Source organism: Erithacus rubecula (genome assembly GCF_903797595.1).
Source record: "Erithacus rubecula genome assembly, contig: SUPER_Z_unloc_2, whole genome shotgun sequence".
NCBI lineage: Eukaryota > Metazoa > Chordata > Aves > Passeriformes > Muscicapidae > Erithacus > Erithacus rubecula.
The window spans coordinates 12644200-12667631 of NW_027635860.1; the positions used below are offsets into that span (position 1 = coordinate 12644200).

At 37.9% G+C, this 23432-nt stretch overlaps 1 protein-coding gene across 3 annotated transcripts in view; it reads left to right on the forward strand.

Annotated features, from left to right (window-relative positions):
- FER (FER tyrosine kinase) overlaps positions 1-23432 on the forward strand; it is a 157891-nt gene that overhangs the window by 131813 nt on the left and 2646 nt on the right. For all 3 annotated transcript variants that reach the window (XM_079331053.1, XM_079331054.1, XM_079331055.1), the window contains exons 18-20: positions 11162-11316; positions 15007-15129; positions 18733-23432. In XM_079331053.1, the coding sequence (XP_079187179.1) occupies positions 11162-11316; positions 15007-15129; positions 18733-18875 (421 nt within the window). In that variant the 3' untranslated portion in view covers positions 18876-23432. The remainder of the gene's footprint in view (positions 1-11161; positions 11317-15006; positions 15130-18732) is intronic.

The following is a 23432-nucleotide window of genomic DNA, read 5'->3' on the forward strand; positions in this document are numbered from 1 at the left end:
AAGCACACCCACAAACGAACTTTCCATCCTGGTAGGACAAGGAACACTCAGATCCATAGGGAGCCAACCCTATACATGAGTGACTGTGTTTCAACAAAGAGCAACCAGAAGCAGAGGCGCTGTTTCTAAATATAGAGCTCTGGATTTTCCAAAGAAAGGACATTCTTGTAGCAAACAGGTGACTTCATGAGATAGAATAAGGTTTTAATAGAAAAAAGAGGATAGAGTTCAGTACTCAGACTTAGTAACAGCTCTTCCTTGACTCACCCCAACCATGAAATTTTACCATAGTGAATGTGCATGCAATGTGTGAGTTCATTCAGTTTCCAAAAGCTGTGGGAGTCCTGCCCCATCTTTTGCTATCAATATGAGATGTAATCCTGATCCTTAATCAGCACTGTTATCTCAATTTTTTCTTCAGCATCTCCTACTTTGGATACCCCACCATAATTCCATGAAAATTCCATCACTTTCTTCTTTTTCTTGTGGTGAAAAAAGTGTAAAATAGTTTATTCCACATACAAGTTTTATTTTTGAGTGAGAAAACTATTGTGGATTTTAAGTAATAGCAACAAAAGCCAGGGCAGAGGTTCCGTTTCTTTCCTATTCTGTTAATTTACAGGAAGGGAATTGGGAATTTTATTTCTCTAATTGTAATTCTCCGCAGTGTATTAGTCGCATGAAATTTCTTTCGTAATTTCTGTAAACTAACTGCAAATCTTACTTAGTTGTCTAAGACAATTAGTAAATTATTCCTCATCTTCATTTTCATTCATTTTAGGATTATTTAATCATAGTTACAAAACAGGCTATTTTACAAATTGGCTTGGATTCTTCATTTCTTCATAGCCTGATTATTCCTTCTACCTTTTTTTGCCTTCATTAATAAAGTGTTTCAGGATCTAGTTCCTATACAATATTTTATCTACTGAAAAGTCATTAACAGTAGTCCATGCTTATCTGTTTTCGAATCTTAATCTATGTCTATCTGCTGTAGGAGCAAAAGTAAATTTAAGTGATGGAAATGCATGTAGAGATAACAAATTACAGCTACTGTTGCATATCACATTATGGGTGTTGGCTGTTGAAAAAGCAGTAGAGTAGCTACCTGTTTCAGATGAACTTTGATATTCACCTTTGGCAAGTATACGTAAATCTTGCCTGAGAAGACTTTGAAATACTTCCTTTTTCACTAGGACTTGAAAAATGCTGCAGATAATGTATTATTGTGCTATTTTATTTCGTTCTAGTGAAAAAAGCAGGAAAAAATTATCTATATCATAATTATGTTTTTTAATTTCTTGGTTTCTTGGGCACTTGCAGTGTCTTTCAATTTCATATGCTCTGCTCTGCATTATTAGTCATTTTAACTGATCATGTTGTGCTATTAACACTAAAAAATGGCTTTGTTTAATAGAACCAAAAGTTTATATTCTAAAAACTTTAATCATCAAAAATCAGTGATAGAAGCAGCTCTGCTTTAGACATTTTCTTTAAATCCAGCAGGCAGTCTTTTCTATCACTGATATTAATGGACAGGGCAAGATGACCTTTCACCGTATCTGGTCTGCCTCTTCAGATGTTTCCAGTTTTGTAAACAAGTTAAACCAGTATTTAATGCTTCTGTACTGAGAAATCAATTACCTTTGGACATTATACTATAGAATAGAATAAGGAAGAGATTAATTCAAAACTGAATTCAGAATTAAGAACTAAATTTAGTGATCCTCCTGTTCTAAAAGGGCAAGGACACTCATTGTAGCAAGACTTACACTATCACACAAGTTGAAAAAAGCCATGATATTAGAAGAAAAATGCACTTGTTAGCACAATTTTGTGCTCTATTATTGTATTTCATTTTAGTTGCTTCTGTGAATGATACAGTGAAAATACTTGCTATAAAATGGTATTTTTCTTCCTGTGAGCAATACAATCTACTTGTATGACTGGTTATGGAAATGGATGGCATTGTGATTGTGATTTAAGTCCACTGTAATTTTATCAAGCACAAGATGTAAACTTGTGTTCTGGTACATTGTGGATAATTACTTTTTGGACACTTATTTCCCCTATAATTCAGTTAATATCAAAGAAATTTTTCAAGACTGTTAAAAATCTTGCATGTTTCTTAAATGTGCCCATATTTGCCCTTATATCCTGTAATATTTCCATTGAAACCTAAGAGCTTAGGAAACGTTGCATGGCACCCAACAGAGTGGTATTCCTCTGTCTGTCCTGTCATTAAGAATTTCCAGAAGGTTTTCTTCATTTTCCAGTCGCTCTTATATTAGGATCTCCATGAAGTTGCCTATTTTCCACTCCGATGACTGTTTTCTATGTTTGAAAAGACAGGTGTCTGCTAAGATTAGTAGGAACCTCTGTTTGAAATTGAGAGTGTAAACCTTTTCCCTCTAAATTATTATAATTTTGAAGTTATGGGGCTCTCAGGCAAAGATACGGGAAATAGGAATAACAGTTCTTTACTAGGAAAACTAAAATAGAAATACAGTATTATAAAGAACAATCCCAAAACACTGACAGAGTCAAAGTACAACCTGACACCCTGTCAGTCAGGGTGTTGGTAGTAGTCCCATTAAATGGTGGCTGCAGTCCTTCTGGAGCAGCAGATGTGGTTCAGTTGGAGTAGTGGTCCCGTAGAAGGGTGCAGATTTCCTCCAAAGGTCCAGGGATGATGTGGAAAAGTCTGGTTTTCCTCTGGAATCCAGTGGAAAGAAGGCTGCTTTGGTGTTCTAAATTTCAGTTTTTATTTAGGTAGGAAGCGCTTGGTTCTTCCCCCTGACAAGACCATCTCCCAATAGGATGATGTAATTTTATCAGTCACACAGTGGGACTTAATGGCGCAGCAGCAGATGGTATCTTCCTGGAGGGAGGATGGGTTATGGAAAAGATAAAGATGACTGCCCCACTTTGTTTTATAGATGGCCCATTAACAGAGAATACATCCCATGGAGATAAGGAACACTGCCCCACCCAGCTTCAACAGATGGTGATAGAATACACATTTCTGGTCACATCCTGTATTGCAACCCAAGACATTAGCCACCCCTTATTCATCTGCATAATGAAACCTTACACAGTTCTTACTTAAGATTAGGTTTTCCTGCGTTACACAATGGGTTTCTCCATCTTTTTGCATTACTCACCAAGTGTAACCACGTCCTTGAACAAAAACAATCCCACAGATGGGTTTGTTTTTGCCCAAGGTGGGACTAATTTAAACAGGTTTTTTTTTAAATACCTTTCATTTGTACTACAGGGACTTTATTTCCATTTGCTGAGTGCAAGGATTCAGTTTGGGCAGGACCCGCTCGATTGATGGATACTCAGGTGTTGACCATCCAGATGGGCTTTGCTAAGTTTGTTTCCCAATTCTTGAAGGTTTCCCCCACCAAGTGCCTTCAGGGTAGTCTTGAATAGGTGTTGCACCGTTCAACTTTCCCAGCAACTGGTGCATGGTAAGGGATATGATATATCTATTCAATGCCTTGTTCTCTGACCCAGGCGTTTATAAGGCTGTTCTTAAAATGGGTCCCATTGTCTGAGTCACTTCTCTCAAGGGTGCCATGCCTCCAGAGGACTTGTTTTTCCAGGCCCAGGATGGTGTTCCGAGCAGTGGCGTGGGGCACAGGGTAAGTCTCCAACCATCCGGTGGTGGCTTCCACCATGGTCAGCACGTAGCGCTTGCCCTGGCGGGTCTGAGGCAGTGTGATATAGTCAATCTGCCAGGCCTCTCCGTACTTATATTTGGATCATCGCCCCCCATACCAGAGGGGCTTCACCCGCTTGGCCTGTTTGATGGCAGCGCACGTGTCACAGTCATGAATAACCTGAGAGATGCTGTCCATGGTTAGATCCACCCCTCGGTCTTGTGCTCACTTATAGGTGGCATCTCTGCCCTGATGGGCTGAGGCATCGTGGGCCCATCGAGCCAGGAAAAACTTTTCTTTGTCTTGCCAATCTAAGTCTATTTTTGACAGCTTTGTCTTTGAAGCCCAATGTACTTGCTTGTTGTGTTGGTGTTTTTCATTAGCTTGACTCTTGGGGGCATGGGCATTTACATGATGGACTTTCACAGGTCACTTCTCTACCCAGGTGGCAATGTTTTTCTACTCATCAGCATTTCAGACTGGTTTTCCTCTATGTTGCCAGTCAACCTTTTCCCACTTTTCCAGCAAACTCTACAGAGCACTGCTTACCATTCACAAATCGGTAGAGCTTTGGCCATTTCTCTCTCTCAGCAATGTCCAAGGCTAGCTGAACAGCTTTGAGTTCAGCAAGTTGACTCGATCCACCTTCTCCTTCGGTAGCTTGTGCAACCTGTCGTGTGGGGCTCCATACGGCAGCTTTCCACTTCCGGTTCATCCCCACAATGCGGCAGGAACCGTCGGTGAAAAGGGCGCAGCGTGTTTCATCTGCTGGCAGCTGGTTGTACGGTGGAGCTTCTTCAGCTCCTCTTCATCAGTGAGACCAAAATCTTCACCTTCTGGCCAGTTCGTAATTATCTCCAAAATCCCAGGGCGATTTGGGTTACCAATACGGGCGCGCTGCGTGATGAGGGCAATCCACTTGCTCCATGTAGCGTCGGTGGCGTGGTGAGTAGAGGGAACCTTTCCTTTGAACATCCACCACAGCACTGGCAGTCGGGGTGCCAGGAGAAGCTGTGCTTCTGTGCCAATCACCTTTGAGGCAGCTTGAACTCCCTCATAGGCAGCCAAGATTTCCTTCTCTGTGGGAGTGTAATTACCTTCGGACCCTCTGTAGCTTCTGCTCCAGAATCCCAGGGCTCAGCCTCGGGTCTCACCAGGCACCTTCTGCCAAAGGCTCCAGGACAGACCATGGTTCCCAGCTGCAGAGTAGAGCACATTCTTTACCTCTGGTCCTGTCCTGACTGGGCCAAGGGCTACTGCATGGGTAATCTCCTGTTTGATCTGGGCGAAGGCTTGCTGTTGTTCAGGGCCCCAGTAGAAATCGTTCTTCTTGCGAGTGACCTGGTAGAGAGGGCTCACAATCTGACTGTACTCAGGGACGTGCATTCTCCAAAAGCCTATGGCCTCTAGGAAAGCTTGTGTTTCCTTCTTGATTGTTGGTGTAGACATTGCAGTGATCTTATTGATGACCTCAGTGGGGAGGGAGGATGGATTGTGAAAAAGATAAAGGTGATTGTTCCACCTGGTTTTAAAGATGGCCCATTAGCAGATAATATGTCCTATGGACATAAGGATCACTGCACCACCTAGCTTCAACAGATGGTGACAGAATACACATTTCTGGTTATATTCTGTATTGCAACCCAAGACAACTGTCCAGATCCTGTGTTTTTCACTAAAATGAGCATACAAAAGAAATTGGATTGCAAGCCTTTGTTTCACGATACAGGAGTTGGAAAAAAAATCAGACATTTTATTCAGCATATTACATGTAATCAGCAATGCACAGGAAAAATTGGTTTAAAAAATTGACAACAATATCAACGCATATAGGACTGATACAGACCAAAATGGCTGTGATGCCATTTTCATCAAAATAACTGTTCAGAAGAATACAGGCAATAACTATTAAATTTTAAGACAGTTGAGAAACAATGCAGACAAAAACCATTTAGATGCTGCTGATAGGAATATTTCTGTTCCAGGAGCAGACGTTGTGAAGACAACCTGAGAAATAGGAAAAAGGGGGGAGGAATAGATGATGCAGCAATTTATTGCTTCATTTCCATCTTCATAGTCGACTGTTTTGATTCTCCTCAGAAAGTGCTCATTGTCTACTCTCCCCTTCTTTATCTCTTTCAGAATTGCTGGTACAGAAATCTTGCCCTGCTAGGAAAATGAACGGCACACAGTAGCCTATCAAAATAAAACTCAAAGATAAAAGTCTCCCAATGTGTCAATAGATCTGTATAGTCCCTTGAGTCATATCTGGGTGGCAGACAATAAGCTGACAGTTATGTTCAGCTACTGAATACAATTTTGTGGGTTGCTTTTTATCTTTTGAGTACCTTTTGCAAAAAAGCTTTTAAATCCTTTACTTAAATTCGAATTGCTTTAGAAAGAGTAGATGAAGGTCACCAAGGTGGGTAAAGTTACTTATATTGTAGTTGAGAGGCAAGCAGAGCACCTGACGTTATTGGGAAATCACTACTGTATCCAACTTTGGGTTTCTCTGATTTGCCAGTACTGTTCATCTGTGGAGATGAAGATGGACTTGCATTATATATGAGGAACTGGGACAGCCTATTAGCATTTTAGTTACTATGGCTCCATTGGTGTTCATAATAGCTAAAATAAAAGTAAAAAGGGGGATGTAAGCACAGAATGTTTGAAATAATGTTCCTCTAGTCCTCTGGTATTTTCCCAGTCTGTTACTGGGCTCATGTTATTTGTTGTACTCTCCACATGCAGCAAAATTAGCATATGCATATCCAGAAAGTTCTGAAATAGATTTACATACTACTGTGTTTTGATTTAGACACTACTGGAAATTACATCAGTTGCATGAAGGTGAGGTAGTATCTTACAGTTCACAAAAACTCCAGCAATTTATCTTGTAGTTTCACTTCCCACCCCTTTTTTGTGTTTAGGTAATAGACTATTTTCATTTAATTTAATGTGCAGGGGAGATAAACCAATCCTGTTCACTAATTAATTATTTGCTTTTATCACCTGAGAGTATTTTAACTGCATGGTTCAGGGATAGAATATAAAATGGCTAATTAGTTCAGTGAGGCAGTCTGTGCTGCTGATTTAGTAATGAGGAGTTTACTCTCTTGTTTTGATTTGCTTTTAATCATGGAATTCCATTGCAATGTAAGGTAATACTTCCTCTGCAGATCCTGTGGGGTGTGGAGTGTAAGAATGTCCTTAGACCTTAGGTTTAATAAATTTATCTTAGGTCTGTCTTAACTGACAGACATGAATCATGTGGTAACAACTCCCAGCAGAGAAAAATTGCCTCTACTTCCTCCTTGAACTGGCTGCTGGATCTTTAGCAAAAGTTCAGTGAACTCTCTCGTACTGTTTAAGCAGATTCATTCCATATTTGAGATTCCTAGGAGGTGTCCTGTTTGTATTTATAGGGACTATGGAACAGTGCTTAAAAAGGAAATTTCTAAATTACATCCTAGTTTTTGCTTGCAGTTGAGGGAAAGAAACTTTGTTTCTATCAGTAGTAGGAATTCGCGTAATCTTGGTAATAAATAGTGAGAGTCAGCTTTCCTTTTACCGAGGAACTTACTCTGTAGCACCTCAGTGTAATGTGTGCCCAATTTGTAGAGCTTTCACAATGGAAATAAAGAATATTTTCTTGCTTTCTGTTAAAGATAAATACTGACTTTATGGAATTACTGCTTTAAGTGGCAAATGGTTTATGAGGAAAAAAAATCCCAAACAGACATCTAATTTCATACAATTATCTCTCTATTTCTTCAGGATGTTAGCTTTAGGTAACATTAGAGTAAAGGAAGAGAAAGTAAATAGAACACACTAGTTTTTCAGGGGAAAGAAGACAGACTGTAGTTGATTTTGGTGGAGATTTTTGTTTGGGGGTTGGCTTGCGGGGATTTTGTTGTCATTTTTTGGGGGTTCGTTGTTTACTTGTTTGATTTGGTTTGGTTTTTTAATGTCCATGTAGACAGGGTCGTGATTTTCTATAAATACTTAACACTGATGCAATCTTTAAAGTTGACTTCTTATAGTTAATTTTGGTCATCAGACCTCTGTATTTATATTCTCATGTTTCCCCTAACTCATGTTGTTTATCCTTAGTGTTGTATTATCCTCCATAATGCCCAATGTGTGTATTTCTCATGGAAGATTAAAGAGTAAAGGGTATTTATAAACCCTTTAACAACATTAGACTAGAACTCCTATCTGTAGAAAATAAAAATTATTTAGAATCATGGGAACAGGAAGAAAATAATGCCGCAAGTTATTATTTTAAAGCAATGAGAGTAATAGTTGCTGATGCCATTTCTTTTTCCAGATTCTAGCTATAAATTCTGTAATAAGTCACATTGACTAATCTTCTGTCTCTTTTTCTTATGTCTAGACTGAAAAATACAACATCCTTTTCAAGGAAGTTGTCAGGAACAGTGAAGAATTTATTTGAAAAATACTGAGAAATCTTAACTAAACCCTCAGAATAACAGTAAAAAAACTTCAAAAGCTGAGTTAGCTTTCAGTGTAACTGTTTTAAAAATGCTTTTAAACATGCAAATACATATAAAAATTATCTATAAAATTAGGCAACAAATCACTGCAGATATGAAACATGTAAAATGACAGTAAAGACATGAACAAGATAATCTAACTTTGGAATATTTGTGTGCCTGAGGAATGAAATTATCACATCTAAAGTGTTTTCTAAATAAGTGAGAGAAAGAGCATATCGTACACATGAAGATGGAAAAAGGCAAATTTGCTTGTGTCGTAAGTAAATATACGAAGTGCTCACAAGACTTTATTAGAAGAAATGATGGATTGAAAGAAATACAGAGTATTTTATAGCATCAAAAATGGGAGTTTTAGCTAAAAGCAGAAAAAGGTATTAATACTGTGAAACTCATAATGTGCACACATTTAATTTGTTCTTTGTAGCATTAATTTACACATATCCTAAACAAAGTGTCACAGTCTTTATGGACTTCCACAAATACCAGCTGATTTTCATGGAAGTATTCTAGTCAGTTTTTAGTAGATAGAAAAAGCTTTTTCTCTAGATGATTCTGAATGAAAAAGAAAATTCATATATTCTATGTACAAAAGTGGCAAAAATTCTGCAAACTGAAAGCAGTCTTTGTTTATAAGCACCATACTGTGCATATTATTTACAAGCTGCTTTCCCTTAAAATCAGACTTATGCATGAAGAATAAACCTAACACAACTCAGTATATAGATTTTTCTTAACCTGAATCAATATGTTTAAATACTAGGTCAGACTTCAGGTAGGGAAATGCCCGTGATTTCAATAAACTGTAAATTTTCTCTGAGATACAGCCTCATTACTTTTTCCACTCCTTATGTGCATCAGTTGCAAAATCTAAACTATATTGAGTAACACAATAAAAAAACTAATTACTGAAGTATGATTGGAACCTGAGTCATAAATTCTTGAAGTTCCATGGCAGTACTTTTTACACACTTGATACAATATACAACAATAACAGTTTGATTTTGTTTTACAGCTCATTTGCTTTAGTCTATGTAGTTGTACATAACAATACCACATGCTAGCATCAAACTACATAATGCAGTGCACACTGAGCTATTTTATGGATTTGTGCACTTCTTCAGCTGGTGCCTGTGAGTTCAGATTTTTTAGTGGTCCATCTTCTCAAACCACAAGAATAACCTCATTTATATCGCTCAAGTTCTACAGCTATTAATACTCTTGGTGGCTGAAAAGCTGCGTGAGTCAAATATGTTAAAATTCTTAAATCAAGTTATAATATTTAGGGTCATACCTAGGCTCTGTCTACATATTGAATAGCATAGCCCAATATCAGTATGGATGTACTGATATGTATGTATGTGTGTGAAGTGGGTGTATGAGCTTCAGCATCTTAAACTATGGCTCAAGACTTTTAGTTTAATGTTAAATGTAGTTCAGTCTTTTGTCATTTGTCTTGGGTGATGTTGGAAGCTGTTTGCCACTGGTTCAGACCTTTCTGCATTAGCTGTAGAAACAAATTTCGTAGAAACAAAATTCTGTAGCTGGAGAAACAAATTTTGTGCATGTCATGAGCAGAATTCTAAGTTAGTTTCTTTCAAGAGCAGTGTGGTTTACATGCACCAAATTCATTCTTCAAAAACCAGTGAATGTGCATTAGTGCTCAGGGGATTCACTACAGACCTATGCTACAGCTCCAATTCAAAAAATCAAAGTTAAGGTAGTTTTTCTAGAATATTCATGTAAGCCATTTATGAGTATATTAGCTATTTGAGCTAAACAAAAACAAAATAAATTTAGTTTAAAAATATTTTGCCCATGATGTTCCTAATGTTGTAGAATTAATCCTCTTGCTTAACATATCTCTCCCTTCAAAAATTTCCTATATTTTATTGCATGACAATGGGAATAACAATATATATATTATTATGTTGTATTTTAATAAGCTGTGAAACACTGAAACTTAATATACATATAGTATGTTTATAATATATTATTAGCATGTAGAGAAGCCAAGTCTTTTATCAGGTATTACTGCATGTATCCTAATCTAAAAAAAATAACAAATTTGAGATGAAGGGAGGGAATTAACTTTCTGAGCTTCTAATCCATCACTGAGCCAAAATTCCTTTTCTATGCTGAGTAGCTTTTAACTTTTGATAGAAACTCTAATGGGCAGAGGGAAGATGGAGCTGTTCCTCAGGTTTCACATTGAAACACATTCTGAACATATTTCAGGACTCTTCTTCAAATTGTATTTCATTTTACATAGGATCCGATTCGTTCATCTGGGGTTTATTTCTGTGACCACAGAGAGCAGTTGTGATGGGTTAACTTTCCTGGCTGCCAGACACTCACACAGAAGATTTCTCATTCTGTGCTGAGCAAGACAGAGAAATAAAATAAGAGAGAAAAACTAGGAGATTAAGACAAGGAAATCACCTACCAATTACCTTCGTAGCAAAACAGACTGAACTTGGGTAACATGAATTTAATGTATTGCAAATTAAAATAAAGTTGGATAGTGAGAAGCAAAAGACAAAAACTGAAATGCCTTTTCCCCTTCCCTTCTTCTGAGTTACTCCTCCATTCTGGAATCCTTCACCTCCTGCCGTGAGGGGTGTGTAGGGAATGGAGGTTCTGGTCTGTCCATAACAGCTCCACTCCTCCAGCCTCGCCCTCCTCCCCTGCTCCATTGTGGCTCCTGTCTGTGGACTGCAGGAGAATCTCCGCTCAGGCACTTGGAGCATCTCCAGCATTTCCTCCCCTCATTTCTTCATAGGGTTTTATTTCTGACGTGTTTTCCCCTTCCCTCACTTCTGTTTCCCCCCAACTGCTGTGGAGTGTTTTTTACCCTTTTGTAAATAAGCCTCTGAGAGGCATGACCATCTTGGCTGAGTGGCTCAGCTAGTTTAAATTACTTCCAAATACTTTCAAACCTGTGAAAATGTGGGTTTATTTCTTTACCTTATTTAGAGACCTGGCTGCAAGGAACTGCTTGGTAGGTGAAAGCAACATTTTGAAAATAAGCGATTTTGGGATGTCCCGACAAGAGGATGATGGTGTGTACTCATCATCAGGCCTAAAGCAGATTCCAATCAAGTGGACAGCTCCAGAAGCTCTGAACTATGGTAAGAACATAACTTGATTTTCTCACAAAAAAAAAAAAGTAATCTAAAGTACAGTAAAGAGCACCAGAGCCACAATATTTGAGTATATATACATAGAATTTTTTTCCCCCTGTTCAAATTAATGATGTTTAAAATAATTTCAATATTTCAGTCTGATTTATGTAAAAAGCAGTTTTGCAAAAAAAATAATAGGGCAGCAACATCAGAATTGCTATTATGCAGCAATAGCAGAGTGCTTTGGTTCTGTTGCTGACTCATTCTTGCAGACGGTCTCGTCAGTCATGTAAATTATGATCGTTAGCAAAATGAATGGCAAGTTCTGCATATTTATGGCCCCTCATTGAAAACAGTAGAAAATGTTAATGTACTAAAACACTGTGTTGGATAACTCCTTGCATTGGTAAAAAATGCAGTCATTGTTTTGTTTTGCGGGGTTTTTTAATTACAGTTTTTCTTTACCTGCATTTTTGTGTATCACTGGGTTCTTATACTGGGAATAAAAATCCATTATTTATCACTGAGGGAAGTGATCCACGCTATATTGGTAACAGTTCCAGAACAGAAAATGAAGCTGCTGCTCTTAGCTTTTTTCGATTATTTGAAACTAGAAAAATAAGTTTGTCTAGGTAAAGTAGGCTGTGAAGAAGCAGCAGATTTAATAAATGATGGCATGTTTTGAATGTACTTCTCTAAATCAGTTCTTTAGTTGAGTACACAGAATGAAACATTTTTAAAGTTTTCATTTGAGGTGCCTATAAATATTTCCACCATCTCTTAAAGCTTTTTTTAGGAAATCATGCATAGGAAATCATAAGTTTGTGAATTATGATTGGTAGCAGAATGCTTCCTCTCATTAGCACTTTTGCAGCAGTTAATGACATACCACAGTAAAGCAGATCTTCCCTTTAAAAGGCTGACAGCAAATTCAGTGGCAGTAATTGATCCTGTATTACCAATTATTCTAAGGGGTGTTAGTGTTGCCAGCATTCACCAGTGGATGCTTTGCTCTCTTGGATGTTTAATCCACTAAAAAAGTGGCTTGGGTTTTAATTTTTGTTATTTTGGGAATACACAGAGTGTTTTTGATGTATTATGAAAACCTATCCTTATAATCATATGTGGTCCTGTTGGCTACATTTAGCAGGAAACATGCTCTTGTGGCAACACCTTCACTTTGTACTGATGAGTCTATTTTTTCCTGGACAATACAGAAGAGGGGATTGTTGATTAATATCTATGTATCTTGTGCTTCCTAAAGCACATACATATTCCAGCAGCTATAAGTAATTTTTGGGAAATAAGCTCTCTCAAACATCTGTTAATATGTTCAGCAGTCAATATGCAACTTTCAAAATATCATGAAAGATTTCTGTGTGTTTTTGAAGGATAATTTTTTCCACTTCCTTGAAAGATATGAGTAAAACTTACTCTATCATGTTTTATTGTTTTCCATTCTAATAACAAGATTATAAGAATTGCATTGATTTGTGTAGGTAAGACTGGAGGTTTTTAAGATATCAAAATGAAATAAAACTAAATCTGCTGTATTTCAGAACTAGTTGGTAACCACTGTCCAGGTGAGTCCTGAATATCAAGATTCAAAGGTTGGAGGAAAGTGAGGAATGGGGTCATTTGATCATTATTTGAATGCTAATGTGAATAAGAAACTACAAAAATGTTCTTTTTTAGTCCCTGCTAAAGTCACTGCATATGACAAATTAAGAGCCATTACTAAAGTACATTAAATTAAAAAAAGCTTAAGTTATGAATGCTAGAAACCAGATGAGGGCAAAAGGAGTGGTTAGGGCATTATGGCAGAAGTCAGAAGCAAAATTCAGATGCCAACTGGAGTTTTTGAGAAAGGGTTCTGTGGGTGCTGTTCAGAGCCATTCTGCACAATTATTGTGAGGTCAAACCCCATCACTCCAAGTATCCTCCTTTTCCTCCTTCTTCCTCTCACTTTATGCAATACACTGTCTTTTATGTCACAATGTCTGGAAATTCCCTTTGGTCAGTTTGGGGTCACCTGTCCTGGCTGTGTCCCCTCCCAGGCACCCCCAGCGCTTTTCCCAGGGTGGCAGTGTGAAGAGCAGGGAAGGCCTTGGTTCTGTGAAATCCCTGCTCAACAACAACAAAAACATCTCTGAATTATCAACCCTGGGTTCAGCACAAATCCAAAACAGAGCCCTGTACTTGCCACTGTCAATACAATTAATTCTACACCATGAAAGCCAGCACATTTAGGATAATTATGGGCTATTTTTACTTGCCAATCTTTCAAAATTGAAATACTTTTAATATATGTGCTTTCTCCCTAAAATATTTTGAGTTATTTGTGATGTTAATAGTAACATGGAGAGGACTTGGGGATTTTTTCTAAACAGATCTTTTTTTTTCCCCTTCAGATAGTGTAATAGCAGAAATATAATTAACTGTACAGAACTTGTACTTTCTTTAAAAAAAACCAAAAAAGCTAATCACCTATCTTGTATCTGCTGAATGCTTTCAGTGAAAAGTGCTAAATTACTGGATGCCCAACTGTGGGGAGTTGATACACAGACAAGAAAACTAATCTTACTCCAAAGAACATGGAGAATATCCATAATTGCCAACTACAAGGCACACAAGCTAACAACACAGCTGGAAGGGATATTTAGTCTAAGAGTAAACTGAATTTTCTGACGTCAGAACAGTTGTCACTGTCATCAACTGTCACTATAATTTACATGTATTTTCCTTTTTTTCCTAGTCAGAAGTGGCTTAGTTTGGCTTGTTTGATGATTAGAGATAAACAAACAATACTTCCAAAAGTGATGTTTTTAAAGAATAAAGACACATAAATACAAAGTAATGGTATGAAACAAAGAAGAACAGTCATGAAAAATGTTGAAAGTAATGTTGAAAATTGATTTTTTAAGGTAACATTTTCACTGATTCTGCTGCAAAAGGCTAGGAGTCTTAATTTTCTGATGTAAATTCATCAGGGACAATAGAAATCTCTGCTCCTTTTTTCTGTAATGGAAAGCTATCATTCCATGAAGAGGCTTAGAATTCAATTATTTATCAATTACCTATTTTGCAATCTCTGAAGCATAGTTGGAGGCAGTGGAACCAGCAGGCCTGATTTTTTTTTAAACCAATTGGGTGTGTCAGCTTTGCAGGGTCCACCATGCTTTGATTTTCAGAGATCCATTTCTCAAAGCATGAGAACCCAGCCTTCTTCACACTTACAGTGTTGGTAGTAGCTCCTCTCAGAATAAACACTGCCATGCTAAAATGGAGAACTGAGAAAGGTAATTTCTAAAATAATATTTAGAATTGAAAGCAGTTCTAAATGAGAGGGGAAACTGACATTTTTCAGTCCTTTTGTATTGAAAGGAAGATATTTTTGTACATTAAGAAGGAAAGAAATTCTTAATTTGCATGACAGGCTAGTACGGTCTATGTATAATCGTAGAACTTATGGTTAACTTATGTTATTCTAAAGTATTGGCTTTAATATAATTTGTAAATTCTTTGAAATACTGGAGACTGTAAAATCTGTAGAATGTTTTATTACTAGTTATGGCTTTGTTTTACCTGAAGCTTGCCAATGTAGCACTTCTCCCTTTACAGGAAATTTGGGCCATTATTATCTGAAATACCAATTTCTCTGTATGTTAAGTCGAAGATCTGCTTTCCTTTTCTTAGGGAGATACACATCTGAGAGTGATGTATGGAGCTTTGGAATCCTTTTGTGGGAGACCTTCAGTTTAGGAGTATGCCCCTACCCTGGAATGACCAACCAACAAGCACGAGAGCAAGTTGAAAAAGGTAATTGTTCATAGGGAGTAAAAGAAATGCTGGATAAATTGTAAGGATAAAGTATAAACTAGCCAAGAAATAACTTACAAGTTTTGTCGCAACTTCAGCAAAAACAATATGAGGTTTTCCAAATTGCTGAATCTAGCTCTCTGGGAGGAGTAGAGTGTGGTATATATAGATCTTCTGAAAAAAAGGAATGCACTGACCGGTAACTTAAAGGTTGGAAGACTTACAGCATGCTGACTTTCATTGTTGCAGAACTAGCAGGTGAGATGGAAAGGAGGAATTTACTGCTGTGCAAAGCAAAGCTTGAACAGAATTAATTATTTAAGATTATGCTAATGCAGGTATAAATATTCTAAACTGCCAGAAAAAAGTCTGTATCATTCCATCTTCTTTATTAAATCATTTCACAGAAAGATTTAGCAATTATCGTGGAGAATGGTAAGCTAGTTGAGCATTGCAAGCTGCATTTCTCTTTTACAAAATAATCAAAAGGCTTTTACTTAAAATAGCAAATAATTGTGAGCAGGGTTTCAGGACTTTGATTTATTTTCATAGTCTTTAGTGGCATTTCATAACTGTTCCTTCCCTGCATAGTACTACTGTATAATTTATAAACAGGTTCTAAGCTAGTAAAACTTCAAAATTATTTAAACCAAAACAAACAACAAACAAACAAAAAAATTCTGGTTTTCTGATTTACACATATTGTCAATGTTTGTTATAGTTTTATAAACATTGTAGGTGATAGTAAAGTTTCTCCTTAAAGGCCAAATCAAATCCTAGAGCCCAAGCCACTATTGTTTGAACATACATGCATTCATGCAGTACCTAGATGCATGCAGAAAAAAAATGCAAAAATATTTCTCAGATTTACTTGCTTTAAGAGGTCAGTGTCATTGTGCTATTCTTTGGAAAGAAAGATACTGACAGCTGTGCAGTGAGTCTGGAGTCACAGAGCTGCATTTAGCTGTAGAGTCCAATGCACATCACTGTGCATTTGCTTGGAGCTACATGCGTTTAACAATTTGTGGACAGAGTCAAAGAAAGAGTCAAAGAATGAATGAGGTTTGCAGGCATCTCTGAATGTCATCTGGTCCAACCACCCAGCTCAGGCGGGATCATGTCCAGATGGCTTTTGCATATCTCCGTGAATGAAGATGCCACCAGCTCTCTCAGCAGCCTGTTCTCAGTCACCCTCACAGGGAAAAGAGTGTTTCCTGATGCTCAGGAGGAATTTCCCATGTTTCACTGTGTGCTCATCGCCTTTGTGTCCTGTAACTGGGCATGGAAAGAGCCTGTACCCATCCTCTTTACACCTTCCCTGCAGATGTTGATACACATTGCTGAGATCCCCTGGGCTTTCTGCTCTCCAGGATGAGCTGCTCAGCATTTCCTTATAGGAGAGAGAGATGCTTCCGTCATCTTGGTGATCCTTCATGAGACTCTCTCCATTGTTCCCGTGTCTGTCTTGTACTGGGAGGCCCAGGACTGGACCCAGCACTCTAGATGTGGCCTCAGCCAGTACTGAACAGAGGGGCAGATGATCTCCGTCAACCTGCTGTAACACTCTTTCTAGTGCAGCCCAGTGTGCCATCAGCACTCTGCTGCAAGAGCTCATGTTGGTGCATGTTCAATCCTTGGTGTCCAGCCGAGCCCCAGGGCCTTTCCTGACAAACTGCTTCCCAGCCCGTGCTGGTGCCGGGGGCTGCTCCCAGCTGCTGCAGGACTTGGTTCTCCCCGTGCTGAACCGCTGGAGGTTCCTGTCAGTCCCTTTCTCCAGCCGGGCCAGGCCCCTCTGGCTGGCAGCAGGACCCTCTGGTGTACCCAGCACCCACAGCTCGATGCCACCGCGCACGGCAGCGCTGCGCCACCATCGCCACGGGCGATGCCCCTCAGCCACAGCCATCCTGAGGCTGTGACGCGGGATGCAACCAGTACTGACCCTAGAGCTCCACTCAGACTTTGTACCGCTCATCATTCATCACCTCCCTTCAGGGCTCACTGTTCAGCCTCAGTTTTCAATCCACCTCCCTGTCTAGTCATCTAGTCCATAAATTTGAAGGTGTCTTTGTAAGAATTTTGTAGTGAAATCCCCTCACATACTAGGCCACTCATCTCATTGAAGAAATTTCTCACACTGGTCAAGCATGACTTGCTTTTACTGAATCCATGCTTACTTTCTGCATGCTTACTTCTGATGACTTTCTTGAACTTTAGGTGCTTGAAAATTGGTTACAGCATTAGGTGCACCATCACCTTCAGGCACCAAGGTGATGCTAGCCAGCCTGCAGGTCCCTGGGTGCACTGGAATGACATTTGCTTTACTCCTGTCTTGAGGTACTCCTCCGAGTAGTCAAAGTGATGTTTGAAAGATTATTGAGAATGGTGTGGCAGTGACATTAGGCCATTCTCTGAGCACTCACAGGTGCATTAGCACCCTGGACTTAACTAAGTCCAGTGTGATTAAGGACCAGGTCCTCTTCCACCAAGGGTGTATTTTGCTTGTTCCAGCCTTTCCCACTAATCTCTGGAGCTTGGGATTCCTGAAGGCTGGTCTTGTTAGTACAGACTGAGATGAAGAAAGTGTTTGGTAACTCAGCCATGTCACTGTCTGTGTTGCTGAGTTGCCCAGTGCCTCATTCAGTAGTGGGCACATATTTTTTTAAGCCTTCCTTTTGTCCCCTCCATAGTTAGAGAAGCACTTCTTGTTGTCTTTGACAGCCCTGACTCAATTCCTTCTGGGCTTTGCCTTTCTTAACTTCATCCCTGGAGGCTCAGACAGTTGATTTTGTGTTTGATTTTGTCCAGGAACTCTTTGTTCATACATACAATTCTCCTGGCATTTTTCCCAACTTCCTACTCATCGGGAAGTTGTCTTCACTGCTGTGAGAACACCTCTGTGGTCCAGGGTATTGATGATATGCCTGAATAGCCACTTACCTGTGACTTTTGAATGATTAGCTGCTAATTTTCTTAAATGATTGTCCATTCTCCTGCTCATTGCCAAGTCAGAGAACTCCTTTGGTTGATGGCAGCAGAGAGGTGTGGAAGCCACTGCCTATCTAAGCAAACCAGAAGAGAAAGAGAGTGGAGATAAGATGGAAAGATACAAAAGTTAAGGAAACAGAGGGAGGAAAAATTAATTACTAAAGTCCAGCTGGGGAGAGACTTCCATAAGGAGCCAAAAAAGGGAAGAAATGTGAGAATAAAAGTTGATACATCTTCAAAAAGAGCAGGGAAATTTACTCCCGTCTTAATTTTTATTGTCAATTTCCTCACTGCGAGGAGGTAAGGAAATAACACTGAAAACCAGAAGGTAGCTACTTCCTAAGATACAGGAAAGAAATCTGTGTGAGTTGCTGCTATTATGGATGAGCAGCAAACTGACAGTTTAGCATGCCCAACTTAAATGTCACTGGTACCCAAGCTTTAATTAGTTTCCTAATTATCTCTCATGTATAGGTTATGTATTGAAGATGTTTCTCACATTGCCTTGAAGGTCTTTTTGAATGGAATTATCTTGAACTTTTCTCTTACCTTTTTAGATTTGTCAGGATGCATCAGTTTTCAGTACTGAAAGTTTTCCCCACTTTTTCTGTGTACCAGGCTACCGAATGTCTGCACCACAAAAATGTCCAGAAGAAATATATAAAATAATGCAGAGATGCTGGGACTACAAGCCTGAAAACCGGCCAAAATTCAGCGAGATTCAGAAAGAGCTGTCTTCAATCAAAAAGAAAGTGACATAGTGATGAAGAAGTGCCAAAACAATGTCTGGGACTTAATTTTCCAGTGAAGTAATTGTTTCCCTCAAACACTATGCATTTATACAGCATTATTTGCAATATTCTTCTAGGATTACTTTGAAATTAATTGGTGTTCCATCTTTAATGGTGTCTACACCTGCATTAAAGATATATACTGCAAAATGCTATATATCCAGTCACAGTAGTACTGTAATTTAGGTTACATGTACATAGGAAAGCACATACTACAAATTTAAGGGACTGTGGCTTCTATCTGTTTTACAGCAAATAACTGCTAGTGACATTTTTCAGAGGTATTCTACTTTAAGCTGTGCTCTCACTCTGCTATCCCTGTCCTGTATGTCAGCATATTAATGTGGGGATTGTCATACATGCTGGCCTTAAAAACTGAGGACAGTTTTGACAAGTATTTCTACTAGAAGCTTTTTTTAAAAAAATCCTTTCTGCATCTGATATATTTAGGTGAAGCATGAAGCTCAGTTAGATTCTGGATGCAAACATGCTCACTAAATGGAAAAATCCTGAATTTTTTTTGGTAGTTGAATTACTTGTGCATTTATTACCATACAATAGAAATACTTCTGACTTTTTATGTGATCTGCTTAAATCATGCCTTTTTTGTCCTTCAATGCCATCGGAAATCAGTAGTATGTTTCTTTTATGGTGACCTATGTTTATTTTAGAAAAAAGAGACCAATATAAAGCCTTGACTGCATATGCAAACTATCTGCCTTCCAAAAAATATGTGAAAATAGCCAAGAAAAAGAGGTTTATTAATGATAGCAGCAGATAACAAGTATCATTGATCGTAGGGGAGCTAAAGAATATGTTGCTAGGTTTGCTTTTTACCCTGATGTTTTCCCTTAAATTTGTAAAAATTCTCAGAATGGAACTGGAGCATGCAAAAGTTTATTCTGAACAAAAGAACATTTAATGCATAGTGTCCAAAGGAAAATACTACTTCTGTATGGCATGAGGAAGTTGTTCAAACAACCAAAAGGAAGGAAGTGTGTTTAAAGCCTCTGACAGGGAACAGCAGAGTAGAAATACTAACCTTCTATTTTTTCTACATTATTGCAATCAAATATCAAAAGACTGGGGATAAACAAGGTTTAAATGCACCAAGAATATAAACCTTGTGTTTGTATATATATACATATAAATATATATAAAAAATAAAAAGCCAGGAAGAATAAAAACTTAGGAGAGGGAGGAAGTGCACCATTTGTTACTTTGACTCTGAGTCCTCTTTGCAGCTGGAATTGTTTTCTCGGGCTCTGCATAGAAATAGAAACAAGTTACCATATCCCTGTCTGAGTTCCAGCATTAAGGTGCTTAAAATGTTTCTAGGAATTTACTAAAATGTTCAGATCAAGGGATACCAGTTGCTGCTAATGCAAGTAATATACAGGGATTGTAAGTAACACAGCTTCTGGAATGTTAATTAGCCTTATATTTTAGTGTTACAGTGGGATTGAGATGTAGTGAAGTCTGTGGCTACATTACATTTTTATTTCTGTTAGGGTGGCTTTTCTATTGTCCACATCATCTTCTGCTCTCTAAAGTATATTTACAGTAGTGCTGAGTGGTGGTTTAGGGCTATATTTGTGACCAAAATATGTGTAGTCTAGAAGAATTTGTCTGTGACATAAGAATTAGTGTCCAACTAATGCAACAGTGAATGGTTGTGTGGGAGCACATTGCCTGCATTTGAGGTGGTACTGTCAGTATCCAGCTGTAAGGAAAGTGCTTCTTGCATTTTGTTAAGCGACTTTTTTTCTTGGAGATAAGGAAGTGAATATATATACACATACCCATGAAAGTGTAGTGCTTGGAAAACTTGGTGGCATAAATTAAAACTTCATTGTGAGTGTACTGGATATATTTACTTAGTTCTGTACTTCAAGTAGCCCAGAGATATTTTTCAAGAGCAATAGGAAACGTTCTTGTTAGTTTGTATGCTTCTAAGTAGTACACAGAGTCTGTGCCTTAATTTGCTAGTATGCTAATGCAAGTGCAAGTGTACTAAGATTTACGAAATGTTTCACAATCATTTGGGAAAATCTGAAATTCATCCAACTGCATTTACTTACATATGCATCCTTGAAGTCTGCAAGTAAGGATAACAGTGTCAGCACCAGAGTTTTCTGGAGAGTTGAATATTCTTTTGTTAGGAAGATGGACTGTTTCTTTGCTATATGCCCTCCTGACAGCAAGAAATACCACTTTATTCAGATAAACTAAAACACTGTTTTATTTGCCACAAATTAACCAGTCAGCATCCTGACTCTCACAGGAAGATAGAAACAGTACTAACATTTTATTCTGAAATAGCTAACCTCCATACATGTATGTCACACTTCTGCTTAAATCTAAAGTCTTTTTAAAACAGGGGATTTCTACAACATTAGAAAAATTTGTTGCTATTACTGAAGTAGACACCAGTTCAGTTCAAAACTGGTGATACTTTGGGAGAATACCAGAATGACTTTATAGGTATAGAATAAATGTCAACAGGTACATGTCTTTTCAATTATTTAAACTTTTTGTATCATTAATTTAACAGTTTGTGGCAGAATTTGTTCATCATGTCTCACTTGTAATTGTTGAAACCATTCGATTTAGGAAGTGGAATCCATACCTTTAGATACTGTGGGCTTCTCACAGGAGCATTCACAACCAAGCCTGCCCTGCCATGAAATTACAGAGCTAAGGAAGCAAAGCTGCAGTATCTCTCTCCATGGCCTTTTGATGACTTAATCTTCTCAGGTTAATCTTACCATCTTAGACAGATTCTGTATGGTGTTTATCATAGAGAACTTACAAAGAAGTTAAGCTTAGGTCTCTTTTGCAGACGTGGATTTCAGGTTAGGTTGTTACCCTGGCACTGTCACAACCAGAGGAAAATCTGAGGGAATCCTGAGTTATTTTACATTGTTAAATGTAGGAAACTCTGAATATTGTTATCCTCAGCTTGTAACATGAGGGGGAATTCAACAGGGTATCTCTTATTTTCGTATTTTTCCTAGGAATTGCATCCTTATTTTAAGAAAATTGCATTGACAGCAAAAAGTGCATCCTTGGTTAGTTTTTAGTGGAAAATAAGCGCCTATTAGCTTCCAAGTCCAGTCATCAGTGAAAACATAGGATTCTTTAAGCTTCTTTATTTTATGAAAAGTAAAATAGTGAAAAGTATCTTGTCTGGAAACAAACCTTGCTTCAGCAAAAGGTGATGTTGTAGAGTTAGCATCCCACGAAGGCATTAGATTTGAAATGTGCATTTTCATTAGTTTCTGTGAAAACAAATGAACTAGCTTTTCATTCATCAATTACAGTTATATTATATTTCTTCATAACAAAAATATGCCATTTTGCAGAATTGCCTAAAACTTTTTTGGAAATTGCTATTGGGAAGTGCATCACCAGAAGGCCATCAGTGAGAGCTGCACCTGGTAAAGCCCAATCTTACTGACAGGAAATAGAAAACTGGTTAAGGAAATATTAGGTTATTCATACTTAAGTATTTTTTCATGAATTTCTTTGACCACCTGTTATGCTTACTTAAATCCTGTAAGTACATAAATTAAAATTGACTATGAAGTTACCCATATTTTATTTCTTTATAACTATTTTGTAATGCTTTTTGCACCCATTGTGAAGGTAATAAAGAAAACTAAAAGGAAAAAACCCACATTTTTTTCTGAGGTTACAGTAAACCAAATCTCAGAAGCATTTACAAGTCTCTCCCCTCCAATTTTCTCAGATGTGCTGCTGCACAAATTTAAAGAGTGATTAAATACTAGCCCTGTTTCCAGTATTTTTGCTGTCATATCTTCTAAATATCAGTACTACTCACAGACTTGAGGGAGTGCAATATTTGAAGACCTAAGCTAGTGTGTAAATATTGTCATCAAACATGGTATTCAGCAGTTCTTAAAATAATTGATTGTCACAAATAATAACTCATTATAAAGATTAAATAAAGTAGCTGAGAGAGTCCACTTTCTGTAACAGCTGTCCTGTTTGTAGGCACTAGAATTGTTTGTGCCAGTGCACTTGGATTGTTACATTTTTATGGCTAAGCATAAAATAGTTTGCTATTAAAGGAAGAGTTAACCATTTTTTTTTTTTCCCTAAAGCACAAAAGGACTTCAGATATTGTTGGAAGCTTTCTTCCTAGGCAAGTCAGGGAAGAATACCCCTGCTACCAATGAAGTTATGCATTTTTTTCTTCCTAGAATGGTTTTCATGCAGTCCTTCACTTCCAGTAATACAGGACCTCAGTAATTAGAAGGTACATGGCAAGTACAGGGCAAATCCAGTATTCCTGAAGTTCCAAACAACCATAAGTTTTTAAGAGATCTGGTCAATCTGAAATATCAGCTCTATTAAAAATTTTTTCTTCCAGTTTCCTTCTGCAGATTTGCTGATAAACCAACCAAACAAAAAAGCAGTCCTTAATCATCAGCAAAAACTTACTAGGAATGTGAATCAACCTCAGGAGCCCATCAAGATTTTCTAAGAGTAACTATTCCCTGG